At 62.1% G+C, this 23,555-nt stretch overlaps 1 protein-coding gene across 1 annotated transcript in view; it reads left to right on the forward strand.

The window, feature by feature from the left end:
- The first annotated feature begins 610 nt into the window (after positions 1–610).
- Positions 611–23,555, forward strand: part of CD9 (CD9 molecule) — a 38,543-nt gene continuing 15,598 nt past the window's right edge. The window contains exon 1 of the mRNA XM_004610450.2: positions 611–853. Coding sequence (XP_004610507.2) covers positions 788–853 — 66 coding nt within the window. The 5' untranslated portion in view covers positions 611–787. The remainder of the gene's footprint in view (positions 854–23,555) is intronic.

Here is a 23,555-nt window from a genome sequence, read left to right on the forward strand (position 1 = left end):
TCAGGCCTCAAACTCTCCAGGCTTCCAAAGGGAACATTCCGGACGCACTCCCCAAGGGCCCGGCCTCCAACCCGCGGGGGACCTGGCTGCGCTGGCGGTGGCGACTTGAGAAGGATTTCCAGCAGCCTCCATCCGTCCTCACACCTGGGCTGTCAACTTCTTCTTCCTCTCCACCAGATACGCCCCCAGAGCGCTGGGGGAAGAAATAATAAAGTCGGGCGGGCCGTTTCCTCGCCAAGAAGGTCAAAGCCAGAGCGCTCTCGCGGCGTGGCATGCTTGAAGAAGGGAGGCTTTGCCCCGACGACCAGGGGAAGGTGCCACCCACCTGGGTGGGTGGGTGGGTGGGGGGCAGGATCTACATACAGCAGGGGGGGGTGGGCTGGAGGTCTGCTAAGACCCCCAGGATCGTGAAGTGGGAAGGGGAGAGGCTGGCGGGAAGACGGGTGCGGGCCCACCCGGTGCATCCAAGGCCAGCGGCGCGGGAAGGACGCGCGGGTTCCAGGTGTCCGGGGTGGGGGGGAGGGAACCTGGACAGAGGAGGGCGGGGCGGGGCGGGGAGGGGGCGGGGCCTGGCGGGGCGGGGCCAGCGGGGGGCGGCGCCGCGGCACATGCGCAGCCGGGCCGGCCGGGCGCCCTAAGGAGTGGCAGTTTTTAAAAGTGCAGCCCGGAGGCCCGCCCGGACGCCGCCGCCCGCACCTCCCGCGAGTCCCGCTTGCGCCCGTCCCGGCTGCGCTCGCCCTCCCCGTGTTCCACCGCCGTCCGGCCCGAGGCCCAGCACGCCCGCACCATGCCGGTGAAGGGAGGCACCAAGTGCATCAAATACCTGCTCTTTGGATTTAACTTCATCTTCTGGGTGAGTGCGCGCGGGCGCGGCGCGCTCCCCTCCCGGGGGGCTCCTCCGGGTGCGCCCGGGTCGCGGCGGCGGGCGGGCGGGCGGGCGCGCCGAGGAGGGAGGGAGGGAGAGAGGGAGGGAGAAGGCCCGGGGCTGGTGGGCCAGCGCGGACACAGGCGGGGCCCCGCGCGCTGGGAGCGGGATGCGCGCCAGGCGCAGCGGCGCGGTCGCAGGGGCGCGCCGGGGCCGGGCGAGCGGGCCTGGGCGTGCCCGGCTCCGGGGGGACCCGGGGGGCGGCGGGGGTGCGCACTTGGGAGCAGAAGGAGAGGCGGCGGCGTGGGCAGGGGGCAGCGGAGCCGGGAGGGATGCGCGCCCACCGCGGGGGCCCGGAGATCCCCGGCCGGGTCCGGTGCCCCCCGGAGAGCCGGGGGCGCGCCCGTCCCGAGCGCGAGTCGGACGCCCCGGCCGCCTCCCTCCCTCCCTCCCTCCCGAGCGCCGGCACCGTCCGGCCTTCCAGGCCTCTTGGGCTTCGTGAGAAAGTTGGAGCGCGCTGGGAAACTACCTGAAAGACTCGCTTGTCTTGATTCTCAACAACTCCCCCCTCCCCCCACTCCCTCCCCTCCTCCGCCCCCGCCCCCGCCCCGTCCGGGCGATAAGTATCTGGACTGCGGAGAAACTCGGGGCGAGTTGGGGAGAGGAGGGCAGATGCCTATCGGTGCCCCTCGTGGGATGGGTCCGGCGTTTCTGCCTTTCCGGGACGGTCGGGGTGCCAGGGCTCGCCCCCTTCCCGGCGCGGGGGCTCCAGAACGCTCCCGCCCGCCGCAGCACCTCGCGCAGCGCGCAGCGGCTGAGGGTCCTGCAGAGACAGGAACTGGAATCTCCCCCCATCTAAACGCAGCAAGCCCCCTCCACTTGTCCCTCTGGCGGGGAAGGAGCTTGGAAAGGCAGCCCCCTCTCAGCCCCCCCGCAGCTGCTCCGGAAGCCGGAGTGTGCTAACAATCTGGACCAAAACTGTTGGGGTGGGTGGGGGGGCACCTCCGGGCCCCCCCTCCAACGCTGGGCCAGTCTCCTAAGGACTCGGGTGGGCTGGCAGGAGTGCCGGATGCCCAGCCTGGCCTCTGCCCTGGCTAGAGTTGGCGGGCCCCAAAACTTGGGCAACCCCCACTACGTGCGCCTTATCCTATCCTGGCGGCACTCCACCATCCTCCCCCCCACACACACTCCCGCCCCCATATTCCCACCGGCCAGCCTTGAGCTGCCAAGCTGGGCTTCCTCTCACCACCCCCTGGCACTGGGAAAGAATGTAGAAGGGTGTGTTGGCCCCGCCCGGCCCCACCCTTGCCCTTTGGGGAGTTTTCCGGCTCTCCTCCACCCCTGCCTGTGCTCTCTCTGGGGCTCAGTCCTTTGCCACTCCGCTGACTGAGTCTGCACCATGGGGGGTGGGGGAGGCAAAGGGGGGGGGCAGAGAATGCCACCCTCCTCCCATGCACAGGCTGGGGGCTGATGGGCGGCTCCTGGGGCCCCCCCTGGTATCTGCTTGGGCCTGCCACCCCCACCCGCTTTCAGAACCACCACGGGCACTGCGGCCCGGCTGTGCCGTCCGAACTGGCCACCCGGCGCCGGGCATGATGGATTCTAGGGCGGGAATGATTTTCGAGATCGTCCAGTCCAGCTCCCTTCCCCTGGGTCAGGCGGCAGAGAGGGGGCGGGGGACAGAACAGGGTGGGCCCTGGAAGGGCCACCTCTGCGCCCAGCAGGGAGGGGCAGCTGCTTCTGGGACGGGTCCGGGAACAGCGGTTCTGCCTGCAAAGCCCTTTTGCAAGTGGGGTGTTGGACTCGGGACCGGAAGCACGGACCCATGCCACAGGTGGCGGGACCTGGCCAGGGTCACGTGACAGGAGAGGGTCCGGAGGGAGTCAGAGGCGAGGCGGGTCCGTTGGCAGTGCCCCCTGCGGCTTCAAGCCCGGTCCCCAGGGCCCTGAAGCTTGAAACAGAGCTGGGGCCCTCAGGGGGGGCTGCGGGGGGATGACTCACAGCCCCTCTCTCTGGAGACCGTAGGCTCCAACCTCGTGATTTGGTTTTGGTCTTTGGGCCACACTCAGCGGTGCTCGGGGCTTACCCCTGGCTCTGCACTCGGATTCACGCCTGGCCTTGCCCGGGGGACCATATGGGAGGCCGGGGAGTCGAACCCGGGTCAGCCACGTGCTAGACAGGCGGGCGGGCGCCTTCCCTGCTGGCGTCGCTCTTGGCTTCTGACGTTGGGGATTTGGGGGCCTGATGTGGGTCTCTGAAAAACAGGAGCTGGGAGGGCAGAGTGGTGTGGAGGAGGGTCTGGGAGGACGAGAAGCCGCCTCAGTGGCCCTCAGTGACAAGCCCCCCGGGGAGGGGGAAGCGCCCCCCTCCTCCACTCCCCCCTCCCCGTCTCCCTGCACAGCTTGCAAAATGGGGGAACCTTATTCTGCTGCCAGAGTGGTTGGAACTCGGGGTGAGGGTCAGGCTGCCGGCGGGGTGGGGAGGAGATGGAGGGGGGGTCTTTCTAACTCGCACCCCAGTGAGACAATCCAGTCCCCCACCCCAGCCCCTCTCACCCTCCGTGGCCCAGAAATAGAGGGGCTTGTCCTCACCTCGCTGGTGTGGGACACGGCAGTCACTTGGCCGGGAATGCCGAGCACTGGGCACTCGGCCCGCCCTGTCCTGGCCGGCCCCACAGCAGGCCACTCTCATGGACGGACACCCCGTGGGCGTGTGGGTGCGGCGCGAATGTTCTGGAAAGGTTTCTGCCACCCACCGCCTGCAGCCCGGGACCTTCCCACACCAACCCAGGGGGGGGGCCTGAAGCTGATGGGGGGGAGGGGCAGAGGGCTGTGGGCGCCCAGACGCGTCCCCCCATGTGGGGGCCAGACTCTGGCCTCGGTCTCCGCGTAGCCCCACCCTTCCCTCGGCCCACTGGGGCTGAGGGGGGCTCTCTGGGGTCAAGGTCCTCGTTTCCCCCTCACCAGGTGCAGCTGGGAGGGCCAGCCCAGGGGGGCGAGCCGGGGATACCCATAGATTCCGGAGACGTCCGGCTGTCCCCACTGTGACTCCCGAGGGGACAGCTGAGGATGATGGGGTGCAGCGGGGACCCGGAGAAGTGTTGGCAGCTGCTCCGCCCCGCTGGGCACCTCTGCCGGCTCCCACACCTGGACGTGCCTGTTGCAGTGTTGGCTGATGAAAAGGCCAGAGTGGGCGGGAGTGGAGGGGGCTGTCCTCCGGGGGTGCCGGCCGGAGCCCCGCCCCCAAAGTGGAACCCGTGTGCATGTGGCTAAGCCAGCAGAAAGTCCACCTTTGGCTCCACAGCGCCCCCCTCCGGGGAGGGCGGACGGGCGGGGCGCCCGAGGCCACGTGTGGGCGTCACCCAGGGTCTTTATGGCTTTTCCCGGGAAGGGTGTCACCACCTGGAGAGAGATTTAGAGGCACACTGGATTCCTCTGAACAGCCTCCAGGCCCGGGCCGGGCTTGTGGCTCAATCATTAGCAGACGCCTGAGCCTTCTGGGGAGGGAAGGGGACCTGGGAGTTGGATCCGCGGCTCCCCCCTGAATTCCCCACCCCCACCCCACTCCTCTTCTCAAGAGTGGCCCCAAGCACTGGGTGTGGCCTCTGTTTAAAATATTGGTGGGGCTGGAGCCATAGATAGCACAGCAGGTAGGGCTTAGCATTGCATGCGGCCCACCCAGGTTCCATTCCCAGCATCCCATGTGGTCCTCTGAGCTCAGAGCCAGGAGTAACCCCTGAGCATCGCCGGGTGTGACCTCCCCCCAAAAAAAAATAAGTAAGTAAAAACATATTGATGGGTCTGGAGCAATAGCACAGCGGGGAGGGCGTTTGCCTTGCACACGGCCGACCTGGGTTCGATTCCCAGCATCCCATAGGGTCCCCTGAGCACCGCCAGGAGTAATTCCTGACTGAAAAGCTAGGGGTAACCCCTGAGCACCATCGGGTGTGACCCAGAAAGAAAAAAAAAAAAATTGAGAGACCAGAGTGATGTGCTGGGGAATTCGGCGCCTGGTTTGCACACGGCCCACCCGGGTTCCCCATGTGATGCCTGGAGCGCTGGGTGTGGCCCCCCACCCCCCACGTCAAGAAAGAAAAGGATGGGGGCTGGAGCGATAGCACAGCGGGGAGGGCGTTTGCCTTGCACACATAGCCCACCCGGGTTCGATTCCCAGCATCCCATAGGGTCCCCTGAGCACCGCCAGGGGTAATTCCTGAGTGCAGAGCCAGAAGTAACCCCTGTGCATCACCGGGTGCGACCCAAAAAGCAAAAAAACAAAAAAGAGAGAGAAAGAAAAGGAAGGAAGGAGCAAACTTCCTTTTCCAGACTCCCCTAATTTCAGGGGGTGCATCACATGGGGACCCAGAAGCTGCTCTGTCTTAACATTCTGCACTCTGCCAGGGTTCGAACCCAGGACTCCCACATGCACAGCCTCCCTCTCACGCCCTTCTGTGCCTTCTCCCCAGCCTCTGGCTCTTCCTGTGGCCACTGGAAGCTGCAGGTTCAGCCCGAACCTGAACCTGCCTCGCTCAGAAGCAGCCCCCTACAAAGCCCTTCTCCCCCCCCAACCCCCCACCCCCCGCTGAGCGCCTTCCACCGACTCCCTGCTGCCACCACACCTGCCTGGCCGGCCAGCGTGCTCACACCTCCCTGGGTGGCGCTGGGTGGGGCCGTCGGTGGCCCCGGGGCCGTGGGCGGCCATGGACGGAGAGGCCTGACTTCTGGAGAGAATCACCCCCCCAGCCGCGGGGGTCTTGGGAGGGCATCCCAGGCTTCCTCCTTCCTGTAGCCCGGGCCGGGGCCAATTCTGGTTCTTTCTAGGGTATGTCTGTGCCTCAGACGACAATCAGGGGGGGCCCTGAGGTCACCAGCATGGCCCTGACCTCCCTGGGGGCTGTGTCCGCCGGACCACCTGGGCAGGGATGGGCAGAGAAGACCAGGGAGTCGGGGGCAGCTGCTTGTGTCCAACCCCGGGGTGGGCAGGGCGTTTCCTCCAGACCCCTCTGCGATGGCCCCCAAAGCAGCCTTGCGCGCTGTGACGTCACGGCTCCGGCCGGCGCCTGGTGGGGGTGGTGGGGAGCCCCCCGTTGTTCTCTGTGGCCCAGGGAGAGCCTTCTCGGCCCGGCCCCGGGTGGGGGGGGGCCTGGACGGGGCTGCCCGCCTGTGGGCTCTGCCTTCTGACGCCAGAGCGCTTGCGGGTTTCCAGGGCTGGAAAAAGCCACGCCGGGCCGGGCCTGTTGCTTTTTTTCCGTGAGTGAATGCATGCAGCTGTGGACGGCCGTCTCCCGATGAGATAATTTCATAATAATTACATCCATCTGCGGGCCCCTCCCGGGAAATGCCAGACCCGGACTTGGGGGGGGGGGGTTAAGGGCTGTCTGCTGTCCTGCTCGTCCGGAGGGTCGCGTTCTTCTGAGGCCCTCGCCCGAAATCCAGCGGGCCTGCCTTCAGGAAAAAAAGTACGAGATTACCCCGTTGTGTTTTGTTCACTGTTGTGGGTGCAGACCCTCCCCCCGCCCCCGCCCAAGCAGTGCTGGGGAACTTGGTCCCTCCCCACAGTTCTCAGCGAACCAGGCCTGAAGGTTCAATGCAGCAACTGCTCTGGGCCTTAGAGTGCGGGAGCCCCTGGGCCCCTGGTGGTTTAGGGGCCACCAAGGCCACACCCAGCAGTGGTCAGGGGACCAGGCGATCGATGCTGGGGATCAAACCAGGATCTGGCATATCCAGGGCATGCACTCCAGTTCTAACTGGGCCCATAACTCCAGGATTTTTTGGTTTGGTTTGGTTTGGTTTGGGTGTTGTTGTTTTTGGGTTTTTTTCGTTTGTTTGTTTGGAGCGATAGCATAGGGGGTAGGGTATTTGCCTTGCACGAGGCTGACCCGGGTTCGATTCCTCCTCCTCTCCCTCTTGGAGAGCCCGGCAAGCTACCAAGAGTATCCCACCCACACGGCAGAGCCTGGCAAGCTCCCCGTGGCATATTTGATACGCCAAAAACAGTAACAACAAGGCTCAGAGTGGAGATGTGACTGGTGCCCGCTCGAGCAAATCGATGAAGAACAGGATGACAGTGCAGTGCTAAAAAAATGTACCTGGAGATCCAAGACCAGAGAGGTCATACTGGGTGCTGCCTTGCACGTGGCTGACCTGGGTTGGATTCCCAGTTACCACATAGGGACCCATAAGCACCGCCAGGAGTGATCCTTGAGAGCAGAGCCCGGAGTGAGCCCTAAGCATCACCAGGTGTGGCCCCCAAAACAAAGAAAACTAAAAATCTGGAGATTCATGGAGTTCATTAGAACATCCCATATTGATTTTTCTCAGCCCCTCCATCCCCCTCCCCCCCGCTGATTTTCTACTTTGTCCTGAACCCTGTGTTTCTGCCTTAAGAAGAGAGTTGCCATAGGCTCTTCATTCTCAGCAATGAAAAACAAATTATCAAATGATGCCTTTTCGGCAGGTCTGATTGTTGGGGGAAAATTCCAAATAATAATAGTGAGTTTTCTGTTGAAATATTGAATGTAATCAAAGTATAGAGAGAGTAAAGTGAAAATCATCAGCCACACAGGCAGGGTGGGGGGTAGGATGGGGGGTACACTGGGGTTCTTGGTGGTAGAACATGAGCACTGGTGAAGGGATGGGTGTTTGATCGTGGTATGACTGAGACTTAAACCTGAAAGCTTTGTAACTTTTCTCTTGGTGACTCAATTGAAAAAAAAAGAAGAAGAAGCAGCGAGTTGCCCCCAGGGAAGGAGGGCGAGAGTCAGGACCAGGATTCAGGGATCTGAGGAAGGCGTGATTCGAACCCCAAGCACAGACAGGCTAGGAGCTGGCCTCCCCGCCCAGCCTCGTCTCTGCCTGCTGAATCACGGCCCATGAGTCGCTTGACTCTGGATTCATCTAATGAGTGTCTGGCTTCTGGTCCACATCAAAAAAGCCAATTTTATGAGCTTGTGGCCAAGGTGAGCTGCTCGGGCTGGGTTTGCCCAAAGCTCGGTGACTTGTCTTTGTTGGGGACAGAGAAACGATAAGTGCCGGGGTTACGGCACTTGGACGCGGCCACCCCGGGCTTCATCGCCAGCAACGCAGATGGGTCCCCCAAGCCCACCTGGAATGACCCCTGAGCTTGGGGCCAGGAGTGAGTCTGGAGTGGGGGGTGGGGGGGGAGGGTGGTCATCTGGGGACTTGAACTTTTTTTTTTCTTTTTGGGTCACACCCGGCGATGCACAGGGGTTCCTCCTGGCTCTGCACTCAGGAATGACTCCTGGCGGTGCTTGGGGGACCCTGTGGGATGCCAGGAATCGAACCCGGGTCGGCCGCGTGCAAGGCAAACGCCCTCCCCTCTGTGCTATCGCTCCAGCCCCAGGACTTGAACTTCTGAGGAGACGAGACACAGCGTTGTGGAGTGGTGGGGCAGCACCAAGCTCTCTGACGTGGAAGGGACCCAGATTCACCAGGACACCCCAGGGGGGGCGTCAGAGGGGCCTGGGAGGGTCAGTCAGAGGGCTGCAGCACCACACCACACCGGCAGATACCCCCGAAAGTAGTCCCCGATATTGGGGGCTGCTAAGGAGAAGGGTTCTTTGGGGGGGATACCGACTTGAAGAAAGAGCTGATCGATTGTGGCCACGCGTCTGTGATTTGGGGTTTGGGGCCACACCCAGCCGTGCGCAGGGCGCTTACTCTTGGCGCTGTGCTCAGGGATCACTCCTGGCAGCGCTCGAGGTAAATTGTTTGGTGCAGGGACAAGCACCTGCCCCGCTGTCCTATCTCAGTGGCCCCAGATGTCATGTCTCACGGGTCCTTTCTCTTGGCCCCTCCTGCCGGCATATGCCAAGGAGGAGCAGAGGCGAAAGTTTCTGTTGGCTGTGGTGGAGAGAAAACCCTCCTCAGAGACCCCAGCGTGCACTCGGGGCGCCGGTGAACCCCACCCAGTCCTAGGCCGGCCAGTAGCCCGTGACTCTTAACCGGGTGACTTTTTGCTGAGCTACTTCCTCCCCACCCTGCCCCGGACTTGGAGGGTAACCCCAGGCTTACTTATAATCCCCAGATGAGTTGCATGTTGGTGTTGGAAGTACAAAAACAAGGTGTGTAGGTCAGAGTAGAAAAATCATCTTGTGTGTGTGTGTGTGTGTGTGTGTGTGTGTGTGTGTGTGTGTGTAACCCCAGGCTTAACTATAATCCCCAGACGAGCTGCAGGTTGGTGTTGAAGTACAAAAACAAGGTGTGTAGGTCAGAGTAGAAAAATCATCTTGTGTGTGTGTGTGTGTGTGTGTGTGTGTGTGTTGGTGGGAGGCGGGGAGGAGGTAGGACTGGATAAAAGCCAGGCACAGCACTACACTGCAAGCAGCTTCCTGTTCCCGGTATTGATGGAATTGGTGGCATTGATGTATCAGTGGTGTGGTGGAAATCTGTGAAGGGAGAGAAAAAAAAACACACACACACAAAAACCAGCATCCTCTGGGGTGAGAGCCCTCTGCTTCCTGGAGAGCTGAGTGGGGTGTTGTGGAAAGCTCCGTCTCTGGTCCGACACTGAATGATTGTGTCTCCCCTGCAAGTTCAGCCCCTAGATCCCCCCGACCTATTTGCAGGTGGGGTTCTTGGGGAGTCATCAGGCCCCGAGGCTGGCGTTCGGTGAGTGCTGAGTGATAGTACAGCAAAGAGGGCACTTGCCTAGCTCGAGGCTGACCCAGATCAATCCCCGACACCACCTAAGGGTCCCCTGCGCACGAGCCAGGAGGAATCCCTGAGCACCCCTGGGTGTGGTCCAAAAACCCCAATTTAAAAAAAAAAAAAAAAAAAGAGGCCCTGAAGGAGAGCCCAAAATGTAGTTCTTCAGCGGACACCAGGTCGGCCTTTGTCTTCAGCCTCCCGGCCCCCGGAGCCGCGAGAAGGACGCCTCTGTGACTGCAGAGCCTCTGCTGGCCCCCGCAACAGATTGAGACAGGGTCACCTGCTGGTCTGAGGGGCCACCCCTTCCCTCCAGGCGAGCTATTGCAGTGTGCGGCGTCCCCTTCACCGGGCTATTGCAGTGTCCAGTGTCCCCTTCACCAGGCTATTGCAGTGTCCAGTGTCCCCTTCACCAGGCTATTGCAGTGTCCAGCGTCCCCTTCACTGGGCTGTTGTAGTGTCCAGCGTCCCTTTCACTGGGCTCCCTCGCCGTGCCCTCTCAGCAGCGCTGCTCCTGAGCTTCCCATTCGGGAAGTCCGTGCCCATCATGCCTGTCCCCGTCACCCTCCGTGTGGTGCTCACCTTCCTGCTGGACATCTGCCCAGGTGCCGTAAAGCAGGACCCTAGAGCGATAGCGCAGTGGTTAGTGTACTCGCCCTGGAATGCGGCCGACCCGGCTTCCGCTCCACTTAGCCCTGGCAGAAAGGACTCCTGAGCACAGAGCTAGGGATCAGCCCTGAGCACTGCCGGGGGTGGCCTCCCCAAAACCAAACTCAAGCCGTGAGTGATGGTATACATTTCGGGGGACAAAATGTTGCATGGGTGGGGGGAGCAGAGCGGGTGCCGGCCTTGCCCTCCGCAGACCCAGGTTCGATCCCCGACGTCCCATGTGGTCCCCCTGGAGCCCACCAGGAGTGATTCCTGAGCACTAGAAGTAACCCCTGAGCACTGCTGGGCATGACTCAAGAAGCAAAAACAACGGGGCTGGAGCGATAGCACAGCGGGGAGGCGTTTGCCTTGCACGCGGCTGACCCGGGTTTGATTCCCAGCACCCCATAGGGTCCCCTGAGCACCACCAGGAGTGATCCCTAAGTCTAGAGACAGGTGTAAGCCCTGTGCATCGCCAGGTGTGACCCAAAAAGAAAAAAAAAAAAAAGCAAAAGCAAAATGAAACAGTGTCGAGAGCAGATTCTCTCCAAGCCCGGGAGACCACCCTGTCCACTCCGCTCCCCAGAGCACAGCCCCGACCCCCTCAGACGCAGACACCCAGGAAGCTCATCTCAGAACCTCAGAGGGAACCAGATCTTCTTCTGGGCCGGGGAGGGACCCCCGGGGTGAGGAATGGTGGCGTTAGCCCCCCCTTGCCCCCGGCTGGGGCTGAACCATGAGCCTAGGGCATGGGCCTTTCATCAGGAGCTCGGGGTTCCCCTCCTTGGGGGCTCTCCTTTGGGGGTTTAAGGAAAGGAGACAGGAAGGAGGGGCAGTGAGACTAGGATGGGGGGCTCAGAGAGACTGGAACAGGCTCGGGGGGAGAATGGAGTAAGCGGCAACTGATCTTTGTGTGCACGGCCTGGTTCTCCGAGCTGTGCCAGGTGCTCACTGCAGGGGGCTGGAGCAGGGACCTTCCGGTGGGGGACAGAGTAGGATCCTGCTCAGGCCTCTTTGGACCTTTCAGGAGAGCGAGGGGCCCCCTTGGGAAAGGGGGTCAGGTGGGACCAGGAGGAGGCCAGAGACTAGGCAGGGATAAAGCCTGGCTCGAGAACAAATGATTCTGAGGGAACCCGGGCTCAGGGCGGAGCAGATGAATGAATGGTTGAGGCTTGGGGCTGTTCGGGCCTCAGGTCTCTAACTCAGGCCTCAGGCCTCTAACTCAGGCCTCGGGTCTCTAACTCAGGCCTCGGGTCTCTAGCTCAGGCCTCGGGTCTCTAACTCAGGCCTCGGGTCTCTAACTCAGGCCTCGGGTCTCTAACTCAGGCCTCGGGCCTCTAGCTCAGGCCTCGGGTCTCTAACTCAGGCCTCGGGCCTCTAACTCAGGCCTCGGGTCTCTAACTCAGGCCTCGGGCCTCTAACTCAGGTCTCGGGTCTCTAACTCAGGCCTCAGGCCTCTAACTCAGGTCTCGGGTCTCTAACTCAGGCCTCGGGTCTCTAGCTCAGGCCTCGGGCCTCTAACTCAGGCCTCGGGCCTCTAACTCAGGCCTCGGGCCTCTAACTCAGGCCTCGGGTCTCTAACTCAGGTCTCGGGTCTCTAGCTCAGGCCTCGGGCCTCTAACTCAGGCCTCGGGCCTCTAACTCAGGCCTCGGGTCTCTAGCTCAGGCCTCGGGCCTCTAACTCAGGTCTCGGGCCTCTAACTCAGGCCTCGGGTCTCTAACTCAGGCCTCGGGTCTCTAACTCAGGCCTCGGGTCTCTAGCTCAGGCCTCGGGCCTCTAACTCAGGCCTCGGGCCTCTAACTCAGGCCTCGGGTCTCTAGCTCAGGCCTCGGGCCTCTAACTCAGGTCTCGGGCCTCTAACTCAGGCCTCGGGTCTCTAACTCAGGCCTCGGGTCTCTAACTCAGGCCTCGGGCCTCTAACTCAGGCCTCGGGTAAGCTGCCCAACTCCCAGGCCCAGAGGGCTGAGGAGCACTGAGCCCTTAGTCCCCCCCCCCAGGGTCTGTTTGCTTAGATGAAGTGTTTGGGGCAGAGTCTTTCTGGCCCGTGTGGGTCTTGCAAGCAAATATTTGAGCATTTGCTGCCTAAAAAGTAGGAGGTGGGAAGCGAGGGCAGGGAGCCTGGGGAGCCTTGACTTTTGTCCTCTGGGCTGGTGCCGAGAGTGGCCCGTGGGTGGGGGAGGCGGGGGAGGGGAGGGGGAGGGCAGGCAGCTGCCAGACAAATGCCGATCCAGGCCCTACCCTCCCTGGAAAGGGGGACCTGGGGAGGGGGCTCTCTCCCTTCTTCCCTTCTTCTACCCTTCTGGGCCATGCGGCAAATGGTGACCACAGTGGAAGGGGAGTTCGCAAGTCCCCAAGAAGAAAGTGTATGAGAGAGAGAGAGAGAGAGAGAGAGAGAGAGAGAGAGAGAGAGAGAGAGAGAGAGAGAGAGGGAGGGAGAGAGGGAGAGGGAGAGAGGGAGAGGAGTGGGAGAGGGAGAGGGAGAGGGAGAGAGGAGAGTGTGTTTTCTCAAATAGTCTACAAGGGGTATGTGGGTGTGTGGGTGTGTGCACATGTGTGCTTGTATGTGTCTGTGCATGTGTGCACATACGTCCCAGAGCTGGTACATGGTCTATAAAGTCTAGAAGTGTACATGTTCCACAGAACTGAGCCACAAGACTAAAGTGCGTAAGCGTGTGTGTGTGTGTGTGTGTGTGTGTGTGTGTGTGTGTGTTTCTTGCCAGACATCTTAGCAAGGCAGACACAATGGAAAACAAATGTGTGTGTGTGTGTGTGTGTGTGTGTTACTCTGGAATTTAAAGCAAAACATCCCCCGTGTCAGATGATTTTGGTTAAGCCCAGAATGCCTGCTTTCAGTGGAAACCCGATTTATGGGCCGGCCGGGCTGGGTCCCCTAGCTGCCAGGCGGGCGGTGGAAACCGGAGAGGCCACCTCTTGTTTGGAAAGAGGTCAGCCCGGCCCGAGGCCCTTCCTCCCGCCCCCGGCCCCCTGCCTCCGGGAAGCTGTCCGTGTCCTGGGAAGAGAGGGCCGTGCTCCGCTCTTGAACCCGTTCTGGCCACGACAGCAGGACCAAGAGTTCCAGGGGCTGCAAGTATTCGTGCTTGGTGTGCAGGCGGCCTGGGTTCGAGCCCTGCCCCCGTAGCACCCCAGGGTCCCAAGCACTGGGCCAGGAGTGTTGCCGGGCGTGGCCCCTGGACAGACAAACCACAGCCCAAACCACAGAGGCGTGTGCGGTCCATCATCCTCCACTTCACCCACCCGTGCTGTCCGAGGAAGGGGACTGGGTGACCTCCACCAGGCAGCCACGCGCTGCCCCCGTACCTGCTGTGTGCCCGTGGGGACACCTCTTGCCGCTGTTTTCTTGCGCCTGTCACTCAGCCCGTAAGGTCAGAGCGATGACGGGTCAGGTGATCGGGAGCGGCGGCCAGCAGCCGTGAAGCCGGCTGTGCGTGGCCACTTGCGGTGACCGGGAGCCTCGTCGTGTCACTCGCTTCCCTCTCGGCCTCACTCCACGTCCCGCAGCAGCCGCCACCTCGGGTCCCCCTTTGTGCTTTTTTTTGGGGGGGAGGGGGTCACACCCGGCGATGCACAGGGGTTCCTCCTGGCTCTGCACTCAGGAATCACTCCTGGCGGTGCTCAGGGGACCCTATGGGATGCTGGGAATTGAACCCAGGTCGACTGCGTGCAAGGCAAACGCCCTCCCCGCTGTGCTATTGCTCCAGCCCCTTACTGACTTTTTTTTTTTTTGGCCCCTTTGTGCTTTTCTTTGTCTTTCAGTCTCATCCAGTGGTGCTGGGGATCCGGCCCCGGGTTCCCACATCCTCCATGCAAAGCATGACACGCCCCATGATGTACATGAAGACCTTACGTGTCCTTTTTTTTTTTCCAAGTTTCATTATTTTTTCCCCCTCTGGTATTTAGAAAGAGCCCACTATGTGTAGAGATGGCTTGAAGAACACCGGCCGCCGTAGGCAGACAGACAGACGGATGGTGGTGGCGGTGGGGGGATGGGGGGGCTTACCCAGAGTGCCTTGCGGCGGGGCCTCCCCCGTCCCGGGGCTTCTCTTGGAGAGGGCACGAACCCGACTGGCTGCTGGGCCTTTGGAGGCAGATGCCGGCTCCTGCTTGGGGCCTCACACACTCGGGCCCCGGGGCTCTTGCACCACGTCTGTCTTGGAACTCATTTCCTTCCCCAAACTGCCCCCCTGCCCCCTCGGTGCCTGGCGGCGCCTCAGCCCCCTCCGGGTTTGACGCCTCCCTATGCCAGCCTCCCGAGGGTGCCGGGTCCCCAGGAGAGCGAGCGCCCTGCCGTGCCTTGTCGGCTTCACGGCCGGCCCATGGTGGGCGGGAAGGCCTAGTGCTGCGGTTGGCCAACACCAGCCGACTCCCGGCGCTGGGGAGACCTTTGCAGGAGCGCGGCCAGCGGCAGTCACCGTCCTCCTGGCCCGCCTGACCAGCCCTCCAGGGTCGCGGCTGCTGTTGGCAGCTGCAAGCCACACGTAGAGGACCGCTGGCCTCGATGGTCCCCCCATTGCTTGTTTGGTTTTTGCTTTTTGGGTCACACCCAGCGATGCACAGGGGTCACTCCTGGCTCACGCATGCAGGAATCACTCCTGACAGTGCTCGGGGGACCCTGTGGGATGCTGGGATTAAACCTGGTTGGCCGCGTGCCAGGCAAACGCCCTCCCGGCTGGACTATCACTCCGACCCCATTTTTTTTATTTCTATGCATATATTTATGGACTTTTTTTCTTGGCTTTTTGGGTCCCACCCGGTGATGCACAGGGGTTACTCTTGGCTCTGCACTCAGGAATCACTCCTGGCGGTGCTCGGGGGACCCTATGGGATGCTGGGAATCGAACCTGGGTTGATCACATGCAAGGCAAACGCCCTCCCCGCTGTGCTATTGCTCTAGGCCCCCCTTCCCCCCTCCCCCCCCACCCGCCCTGTTGCCTTTGAGGGTGTGTGCTACCTCCCTGAGGCTGGAGTGCTGACCTGAGATGGGTGTCCTCCCGTCCCTGGGCCGTGAGTCTGTCTTCTCGCACCGAGGAGGGGTTGCTGGGAACGCCATCCACGACGCCCAGCCCTGTGAGAGTCGCCTGCGGCGTCACTGCAGCACACGGGCAGGCCCTAGCCGGTAGCGGGCCCTCTTGCCAAGAACCGTTGGCTGATTTGCTTCCTTGGAGAAGCGGAGACAAGTTCGGGGCACCCTTGTTTGAGCTTTGGGGCTTACTGCCGGCTCCGTGCTTCAGGGGACCATCGACGGTGCCGGGGCTGATTGGACCCTGGTGGGCTATTGGGCTGTGTGCAAGGCAGACACTTCCCTAGTCAATCATCTCTCCGACCCTCTCGGGGGTGGGTTTTTGTATGGGTGCAAGGCCAGCATTGGGCCACAACCAGCTGTGCTTGGCCCATACCTGGCTCTGTGCTCAGGGGTCACTCCTAGAGGGGCCCTGGGGACCCTGTGCGGTGCCAGGGATACAACCCTGGGCCACCAAGGACAAGGCAGGTGCCCGCGTTGACCCTTAGTCAGGGCAAACCCTGGAGATTTTCCCCCTCTGCTTACGGGGCAGTTGGGTGGGCCCTGGTTGGTTTGGCTGCGGAGGGAGGCCCTGGTCCTCCCCCAGGGCCTGAAGGCCTTTGTCCTTCCTGGGACCCAGCGTGCCTCCATGGGAAGGAGCCATCCGGCTCCTGCCTGTTCTTGCCGGCTGGCCCGGCCCAGCCTCCCGACTGTGAATCAGCCCATCCCCGGAGACTTGGCATTGGGTGGGGAGCCGGGGTTGCCATGGCGACGGTGGAGGCCCAGCGCCCACAGGTCTGGGTGGCCTGACTTGTTTTTCAGTGTTGGAGCCTGTGTGAACATAGAAACCCTTATCTGCACGCCGGGGCTTCTTGGGGGCAGGCTGGGGCTGGGGGAGCCCAGAAAAGCCAGGAGAAGGACGGCCTCCCCCTCCCCTGACCCCCCCCCCCTCGGGTCTGTTACTCACCACCAGGGCGCCCGGTGGGGCTCAGCCCAGGTTCCCAAGTCAAAACAGCCAGGGACAAACAGGATAGGGGCTGGGGCGTAAGTGGGACAGACCCAGGGTTGGATCAACACACACACACATACACAGCACTGCCAGGTGTGGTGCTAGTGGCCCCAGGACTCCCCCCAGCACCGCAGGGTGTGGTCCCTATAAAGATAACAAACAAGCTTCCAAAGGTGGGGGCCGGGGAGGGGGAGGGAGACATTTCTATCCACTTGTCCTCTGACCTGTCACCTGGTCACTCCTTCCTGTGTCATTTCACCCACAGAAAGACCGCCCTGGCCTCCTGGCCTCCTGGCCATTCTCTCCTGGGCCTTGTGGGGTGCTGGGAGGCAGTCTGGGGGTAGGAGGAGGGGAAAGGGGTGTTCTCCTGGACCCAGCACCTCCCGCCAGCTCCCGGAACACCCCTGGCCACTGTCAGAGGTGTGGGCCTCGTTGCTGCTCTCTCACTGGCTGTGGCCTTGGGGTAGTACTGGGGTCAGGGGTAAGCACCCCCCCACACACACACACCCCACACATACCCACAGCATGCCTCGCGCCCACACCCCCCCCCCACATATTCCCATACCACACCATGCCAGGTACCCACACAGCGCACGTGCACACACACACACCCACCCACATACCCCCACAGCATGCCTCACCCTTACACACACACACACACACACACACACACACACACACACACACACACACAGAGAACACCAGCACACACCCATCTCCTACACCCCCATATTTCCACACCACACCATGCCACCCATACACACATAACATCACACACACACACACACACACACACACACACACACACACACACACACACACAGCCCTCCCCTGCCCACCAGCTGCTCCTCCCTCCTGGCCGCCTCAGCCATCTGCAAGCGGCCTTCAGCGCCCGGGTCAGCGGGGCCGTGGGGGCGCCCAGCCCTCGATGCCCTCTGGCTCCCGCCTTCGCTGGGCGTCCCGTCCGAGGTGCCAGGTGCCCGGAGCCGCGGGGCTTGGGAGATGCCGCCTCCGCTTCCCCGGGGCCCACCGCTGTCCTTTCACTCCGGGGGGGGGACTGTGAGCCCACTCCCACAGCAAGGCATGGGTGCCCCTCGCCGAAATCCTGCTCTCTGCCCCCTCCCCCTCCCCCCTGCACGCTGGGATGGTGCATCAGGAAGGCCAGTGGGGAAGTGGGAGCAGGTTCGGGTCACGGCGGGAGTGCACTGCCTGGGGAGGGGAGGGTCAGCGTAAGTTGGCTGCGAGAAGGGGTGACCAGGGCAGAGGCCGGGAAGCACTCGGGAAACTTCTTCGGGTGCTGTTGGCCCATCAAGGAGCCCGGGAGGCCGAGGAGGCAGGGCCGGGTTCTGTGGCCTCGTCCTGCCTTGAGAGCAGAACCCCACCCCTCCCCACCCTCCCCCATGCCCAGAGCCAGAGTTGCCCCGGGCAGGGCAGCCTCGGGGCGTTGGGGGCTGAGGGGCAGGCGGGTTGGAAGCACCCAGCAGTGCCTCAGTCTTGGAAGTCCTCCCCAGGATGCAGGGGTGGGGGGGGGCGACCCGCCCAGGGAGGTGCGGAGGGCAGGGGGCACGTGTCCAGGTGTGTGGGCAAAGGCTCGGGGGCAGAGCTGAGCGGAGAGTGGGGAAGAGGGCAACGACAAGGTGGCTCCTGGAGGAGAAAGGGAGGGAGACAGACAGACAGAGACCCCAGTACTACTTGGGCAAAAGCTTGTCATTGGACTCGTGGGGGTACTCCTAGCACAGTGCTCTGTGGTTCTCGGGAGATCATGCCGTACTAGGTTTTGGATCTAGGGCCCACAGGCTCACCGCCCCTTGGGACCATCTCCGTAGCCCGCACTTTTTTTTTCCCCTTTGGGTCACACCCAGTGATGGACAGGGGTTCCACCTGGCTCTGCACTCAGGAATTACCCCTGGCGGTGCTCGGGGGACCCTATGGGATGCTGGGAATCGAACCTGGGTTGGCCGCGTCCAAGGCAAACGCCCTCTCCGCTGTGCTATCACTCCAGCCCCCAGCCTGCACTTGTAGAACAGTTTTAGATCTACAGAAAGAAAAAAAAAACCCTGCAGCAAAAGTAATGATCGGAGCAAAGGAGTTTTCCTCTTCCTTCCCCGCTGGCGGTCGCTCGTGTTCCCCTCCCGCAGCCGTCCAGCTACGAAGCCGGCCTTGGCGCCTTCCTGCGAGTCCGACTTGGCTTCTGCTGTTTTTTTCCAGTAACGCGCTCCCTTCCCGGCCTGGCTCCCGTCCACCCCCCCCAACCCCCCCACACACACAGGACAGCCGGGGCTCTGTAATCCCCGGGCCTCTGCCGGCCTCTGTCTTCCCTTGTTGCTCAAGGCCTGGACCACTCGGGGAAGCTCTGGACCCTGCTTGGTAGGAGGTCTCCCATGCAGGGCCTCTCTCATGCCCGGCTTCAAAGGAGGACAAGGATTCTGTGTTAAGTGGTGAAGAAATTCCAATAAAACAGTGGGGGGATGGAGGGAGGGAGGGAGGCAGCCTATGGGGTGAGGGGGATGACGATCCCTTTATCTCCCTGCACTGCTGTTTAGAGTTTCGGGTCCCGAAGCAAAGAGGCTTTTCCCAGCAAACCCAGAACTGCTCCCTTCAGCTTTGACTGGAAGAAGAGGGGCGTGGGTAGCCGGGGCAGGCCCCTGGACTGGGCGCAGTGGCCTTGGGCTTCCGGCCCCTGCAGATGGATTGGCGGCCCCAGGAAGGTGTCTGTTCTTCGGGGACCTCTTAGACAGGGAATTGGGTTGGTTTTTTTGTTTTGTTTTGTTTTCAGTTTGGGGGCCACACCCGGTGATGCTCAGGGGTTCCTCCTGGCTCTGCACTCAGGAATCATTCCTGGCGATGCTCAGGGGACCGTATGAAAAGCCTGGGTTGGCCGCATGCAAGGCAAGAGCCCTGCCCGCTGTGCTGTTGCTCGTCGAACAGCCTGTGACAGCTGTGGCCAGCTGTGTCTATCACCTGTCAGCTGATTGACCTCGGAGGAAGCCAGCAATTTCCTGGGCTTCCTGGACCCCTGTTTTTATTATTATTATTATTACTATCATTATCATTAGAGTCCTTTAATAATTGACAATTGACTGAGCAACCATTCTATCATTTTTTTATTTGTCTTGTTTTGTTTGGGGGCCACGCCCTTCAGTGCTCAGGGCTCACTTCTGTACTCGGGGATCACCCCTGGCAGGCTTGGGGAACAATAAGGAGGTGCCGGGGATTGAACCCGGGTTGGCCTCACATAGGGCAAATGCCCTCCCCGCTGTCGTATGGCTCTACCCAGCGTCCACTCTTAAAGGTAGACTTTCTTGCGGGTCCTTGAGTGCCGCTACCCTTCCCGGAAGTAGGGGTGAGAGGCAGCTGGGGGTGGAGCTGACGGAGCCCCGAGAGTGGGTTCCCCTGGGGGCAGGGCGGGGGCCGGGATGAGGTGGCACCAGTGCCGCCTCCCCTGGCCCTTTGACCCCGAGCTGACGGCAGCAGTTTCTGCAAGTGCCTTGCAGAGAAATGGGGCCACTCGCGGCTCAGGCAGCCCCACCTCGGGCCAATTATCTCTGCTCAGCCACAGAGGCGGCACGTGACCGCGACCGTCGTGAACCCGGTGCTCAAAGCCCGACTGAGCCTGGCCCTTCCTGCCCACCCCCACGGCTTCCTGCCCCTCCCCCTCAGCCCCTCCGCCTGGGGATTGTAGGTATAGAAGAGACCCAGAATCTGCGGTGCCCACCATGCCCGTGTCCCCCGCCTCTGCCCCTTCCTCTTGACCAAGCATCAGGGGCTAAATCTCAAACTGCTACCGGGTGGGACACGGGAGACGCTCCTCTCCTCTCTGGGGCCCTGTCCTCGGGGGTTGCCGGGGGCCCTTCTGGTTCCAGTCTCCCCATCACATTCCTCGTCCTCGGAGGCCAGAGCGAAGTTGACTTTGGGGGCCTGGGTTCGTGGCAGCTGCAGGATGACGGAAGGCTCGGGGCCAAGCACTGCTAGTGCAGCGGGTGGGGCACTTGCCTTGGCACGCAGCCCACATGGGTTTGTTCGCTCGCACCGTAGACGGTTCCCCCCCCCCCGACCCCGCCAGGAGTGAGCACTGAGCCCAGAGCCAGGATTCGGCGCTGAGCACTGCCAGTTCGGGCCCCCAAACCAGGAAGTGCAAGGAAGCCTTGCCGCGGGAAGTTTCCCTGCGCGACCCGGGGCTTATCGGAGCCCCCCTCGCCCCTCCTGAAGACTCCTCGCTCTTGGCCGGGAGCAGTCTCTGTGCTTGGCGACTCTCTGATTCTTCTCGAACTTCATGCCTTGGCCGGGTTGTCTGCAGCGTTTTTCTAAGTAACTGGCTTGAGAGCGTCTCTGGGCCCAGAGCGAGAGTTCAGCGGGGAGGGCGTTTGCCTTGCATGCAGCTGACCCCAGATTCAATCCCCGGCACCCCATAGGGTCCCCTGAGCACTGCCAGGAACATTTCCTGAGTGCAGAGCCAGGAGTAACCTCTGAGCATCGCCGGTGTGACCCAAAAAGAATTTAAAAAAAAGGGTAGGGCGTTTGCCTTGCACATGGCAGACCCGGGTTCGATTCCCAGCATCCCATAGGGTCCCCTGAGCACCGCCAAGGGTGATTCCTGAGTGCAGAGCCAGGAGTAACCCCTGTGCATCACCGGGAGCGACCCAAAGAGCAAAAAAAAAAAAGACTTCTCGGGCAGAGTAAGGAGTGGGTGAGTAGCAGGAGGAATGGGATGACTTTCGGGGAATTGTTTTACTAATCCTAAGTCTAGGGCCAGAGAGACAGTCCAGGCCTCAGGGCATTTGCTTTGCACACGGCAGACCCCAGTTTGGTCCTCAGCACCACAAAGAGTCTCCCTAACACTGCCGGGGGGTGACCCCCAAGCCCCCCAAACCCGCCTGCGCAGTCCAGGGCAGAAAGGCCAGGCCAGGACACGGCCCCCTGGAGCTCTCAGCACCACAGGACAGGAAGGAGGAAGGCTCAAGGGAGAGTGCTCTAAGCACCACCCAAGACGTGGAACTCCCGTGCTCGCGTGCACCTGTGTGTGCATGTGTGTCACCTGTGTGCACACGAGTGCTCGCACGCATGGTTTCAGGTTCACTGTCACTGTAACACTGTCATCCCGTTGCTCATCGATTTGCTCGAGTGGGCACCAGTAACGTCTCCATGGTGAGACTTGGTTGTTACTGCTTTTGGCATATCGAATACGCCACGGGGAGTTTGCCAGGTTCTGCTGTGCGGGTGGGATACTCTCGGTAGCTGGCCGGGCTCTCCAAGAGGGACGGAGGAATCGAACCGGGGTTGGCTGCATGCAAGGCAAACGCCCTACCCGCTGTGCTATGGCTCCAGCCAAGGGTTTCGGGTTAACACATCTAATAGGGCACCCATGGACCCCCCCTCCCCGCTTCCTTTTTTCCCAGGGTTCTGGATGGGTCTGCCTGTCTTGAGGGGGAGAAAGAGGCACTTCTGTTTGGGCTCTGCAGAACCCGAGAGGGGCTGGGCCAGGGGCTGGCCACCTCAGGGTCCACACTGGCTTGGGGGGTGTGCCACCCACGGGGCCCCCATTCCTCTGTGAAGGGAGCAGAGCTCAGGGCGCACGTCCAGGCTGGAACCTCTCCCCAACGCACCTCTGCTCAGTGAGCACCCACCGTCCCTCCAGTGAGCACCCACCATCCCGCGGCTCATCCTCTCACATGTGTCCAGCCCGGTGAGGGCGTTTCCCCCTGCCTGGCTTTCCCGCCCTGCCCCGCCCCGGAGCCTGGTGTCCCCGCGCTCAGAGGAGGACTGAGAGGTTTGGGAAGGTCCCTGGGGCTAACAACCTGGGAGCTCCTCCTGTGGGTCCCCCAACGCCCAGAGAAGGGGGTCTCCCCTCCTGCTTAGAACCCCTCAGCCCTAGTGTCTGTTCCAAAGTCATTGCCTTCAGGCCTTGAGCTCCCCCTGAGCAGGAATTCGAGACCCTCCTGCAAAAACCCTCCCCCGCTGGGCCGGACGGATGCAACCATGAGAAAAACACTCGCCTTGCACATTTTGGCTGACGTGGGTTCGATCCCCAGCCCTCTCCCTCTCAGGGCCCCACACCCCCCATTCCCAACTGAGCCCAGCCAGCCAGGAGTGAGCACCCCTGAGTGCGCTTCTCTGACACTCCCCACCCTCCTTCCAAAAAAAAAAAACCGTCCATGGCAGCTCCCGGCGAGGGGGTGCGGGAGACTTCCGTTCTGCCAACGGAGTCCTTGGGTCCCCGCTCGCCGCCGCTGCCAGGTCACGGGAAGAGAGAGCCGGGAAGGAAAGAAAGAGAGGCCTGTGCTGGCCGGGGCCCCCGCCCCCCTCTCCCGGGGCAGAGCTGACATAGGCGCCTCTGTTGGGGTGGGGGGGGAACCTGGGGCTGAGGGGCGTTGGCCCGGAGCCCACCTTCCCCTGCATCCAGCCGGCCGACAGCGACACTGTGACTCACCCTCCCGGCGTGCCCTGGTACCAGCGCGGGGGGGCTTGGCTGGCACTGGGCAGCCGGGGCCGAGGGCTTGGCAGGAAGCAGCCCGCTGGACGTGCCAGGACTTGGCCGCCGGCGCTGCCCCTCACCAGGTCCCGCCTCTCCACTGGCCCAGCTCCGAAATGGAACTGCAGGGTGGGGAGACGGGTGTGTGGTGGGGTCCGGGCTCGCAGGGAAGGAGGCGCTGGAACCAGTCGGGAGCCGAGGGCCCCTGATGCTGGCGTCCACTGGGCTCCCGGCCGCCCTCCGGGTATGTCTGTGCCCTTTGGTTGAGGCTGGGGGCAAGAGAGGAATGACTCGCTTGTTTGTTTGGGGCGGGGGGACATACCCAGCAATGCTAAGGGCTTACTCCTGGCTTCGCACTCAGGAATTCCTCCTGGCGGTGCTCGGGGACCCAATGGCATGTTGGGGATCAGACCCGAGTTGGCCGTGTGCAAGGCAGACGCCCTACCCGCTGCACTGTCCCTTCGGGCCCCCAGTGGGAACAAGTTAAAGCATTGAGTCTCAACCTTTTTCCTGCTGTGACCCACTTCCGACCTGGTTTTCTTCCCTGTAGCTTCCCCCTCCCACACACACCCCCCCCCCATCATACTGGTTGACCCCTAGTCTCATGCCACACACGTACCACCCCCCACCCCCTATCATTTAAGCATTTTTTTTTTTGTTTGGTTTGGGGGCCATACCGGCGATGCTCAGGGATTACTCCTGGCTCAGCACTCAGGCATCATTGCTGCCATTTGGTGTTCAGGGGACTGACCAGAAGGGATGCTGGGGATCAAACCCAGATCCACGGTGTGCGGGGCAAGTGCCCTACCCACTGTACTATCTCTCTGGCCCCCTCATTTAGGCAGTTTTCACCTGTGCCCCCCCCCCCCAGGGATACTCC

Source organism: Sorex araneus, chromosome 6 (assembly GCF_027595985.1).
Source record: "Sorex araneus isolate mSorAra2 chromosome 6, mSorAra2.pri, whole genome shotgun sequence".
In the NCBI taxonomy this organism is placed as follows: domain Eukaryota; kingdom Metazoa; phylum Chordata; class Mammalia; order Eulipotyphla; family Soricidae; genus Sorex; species Sorex araneus.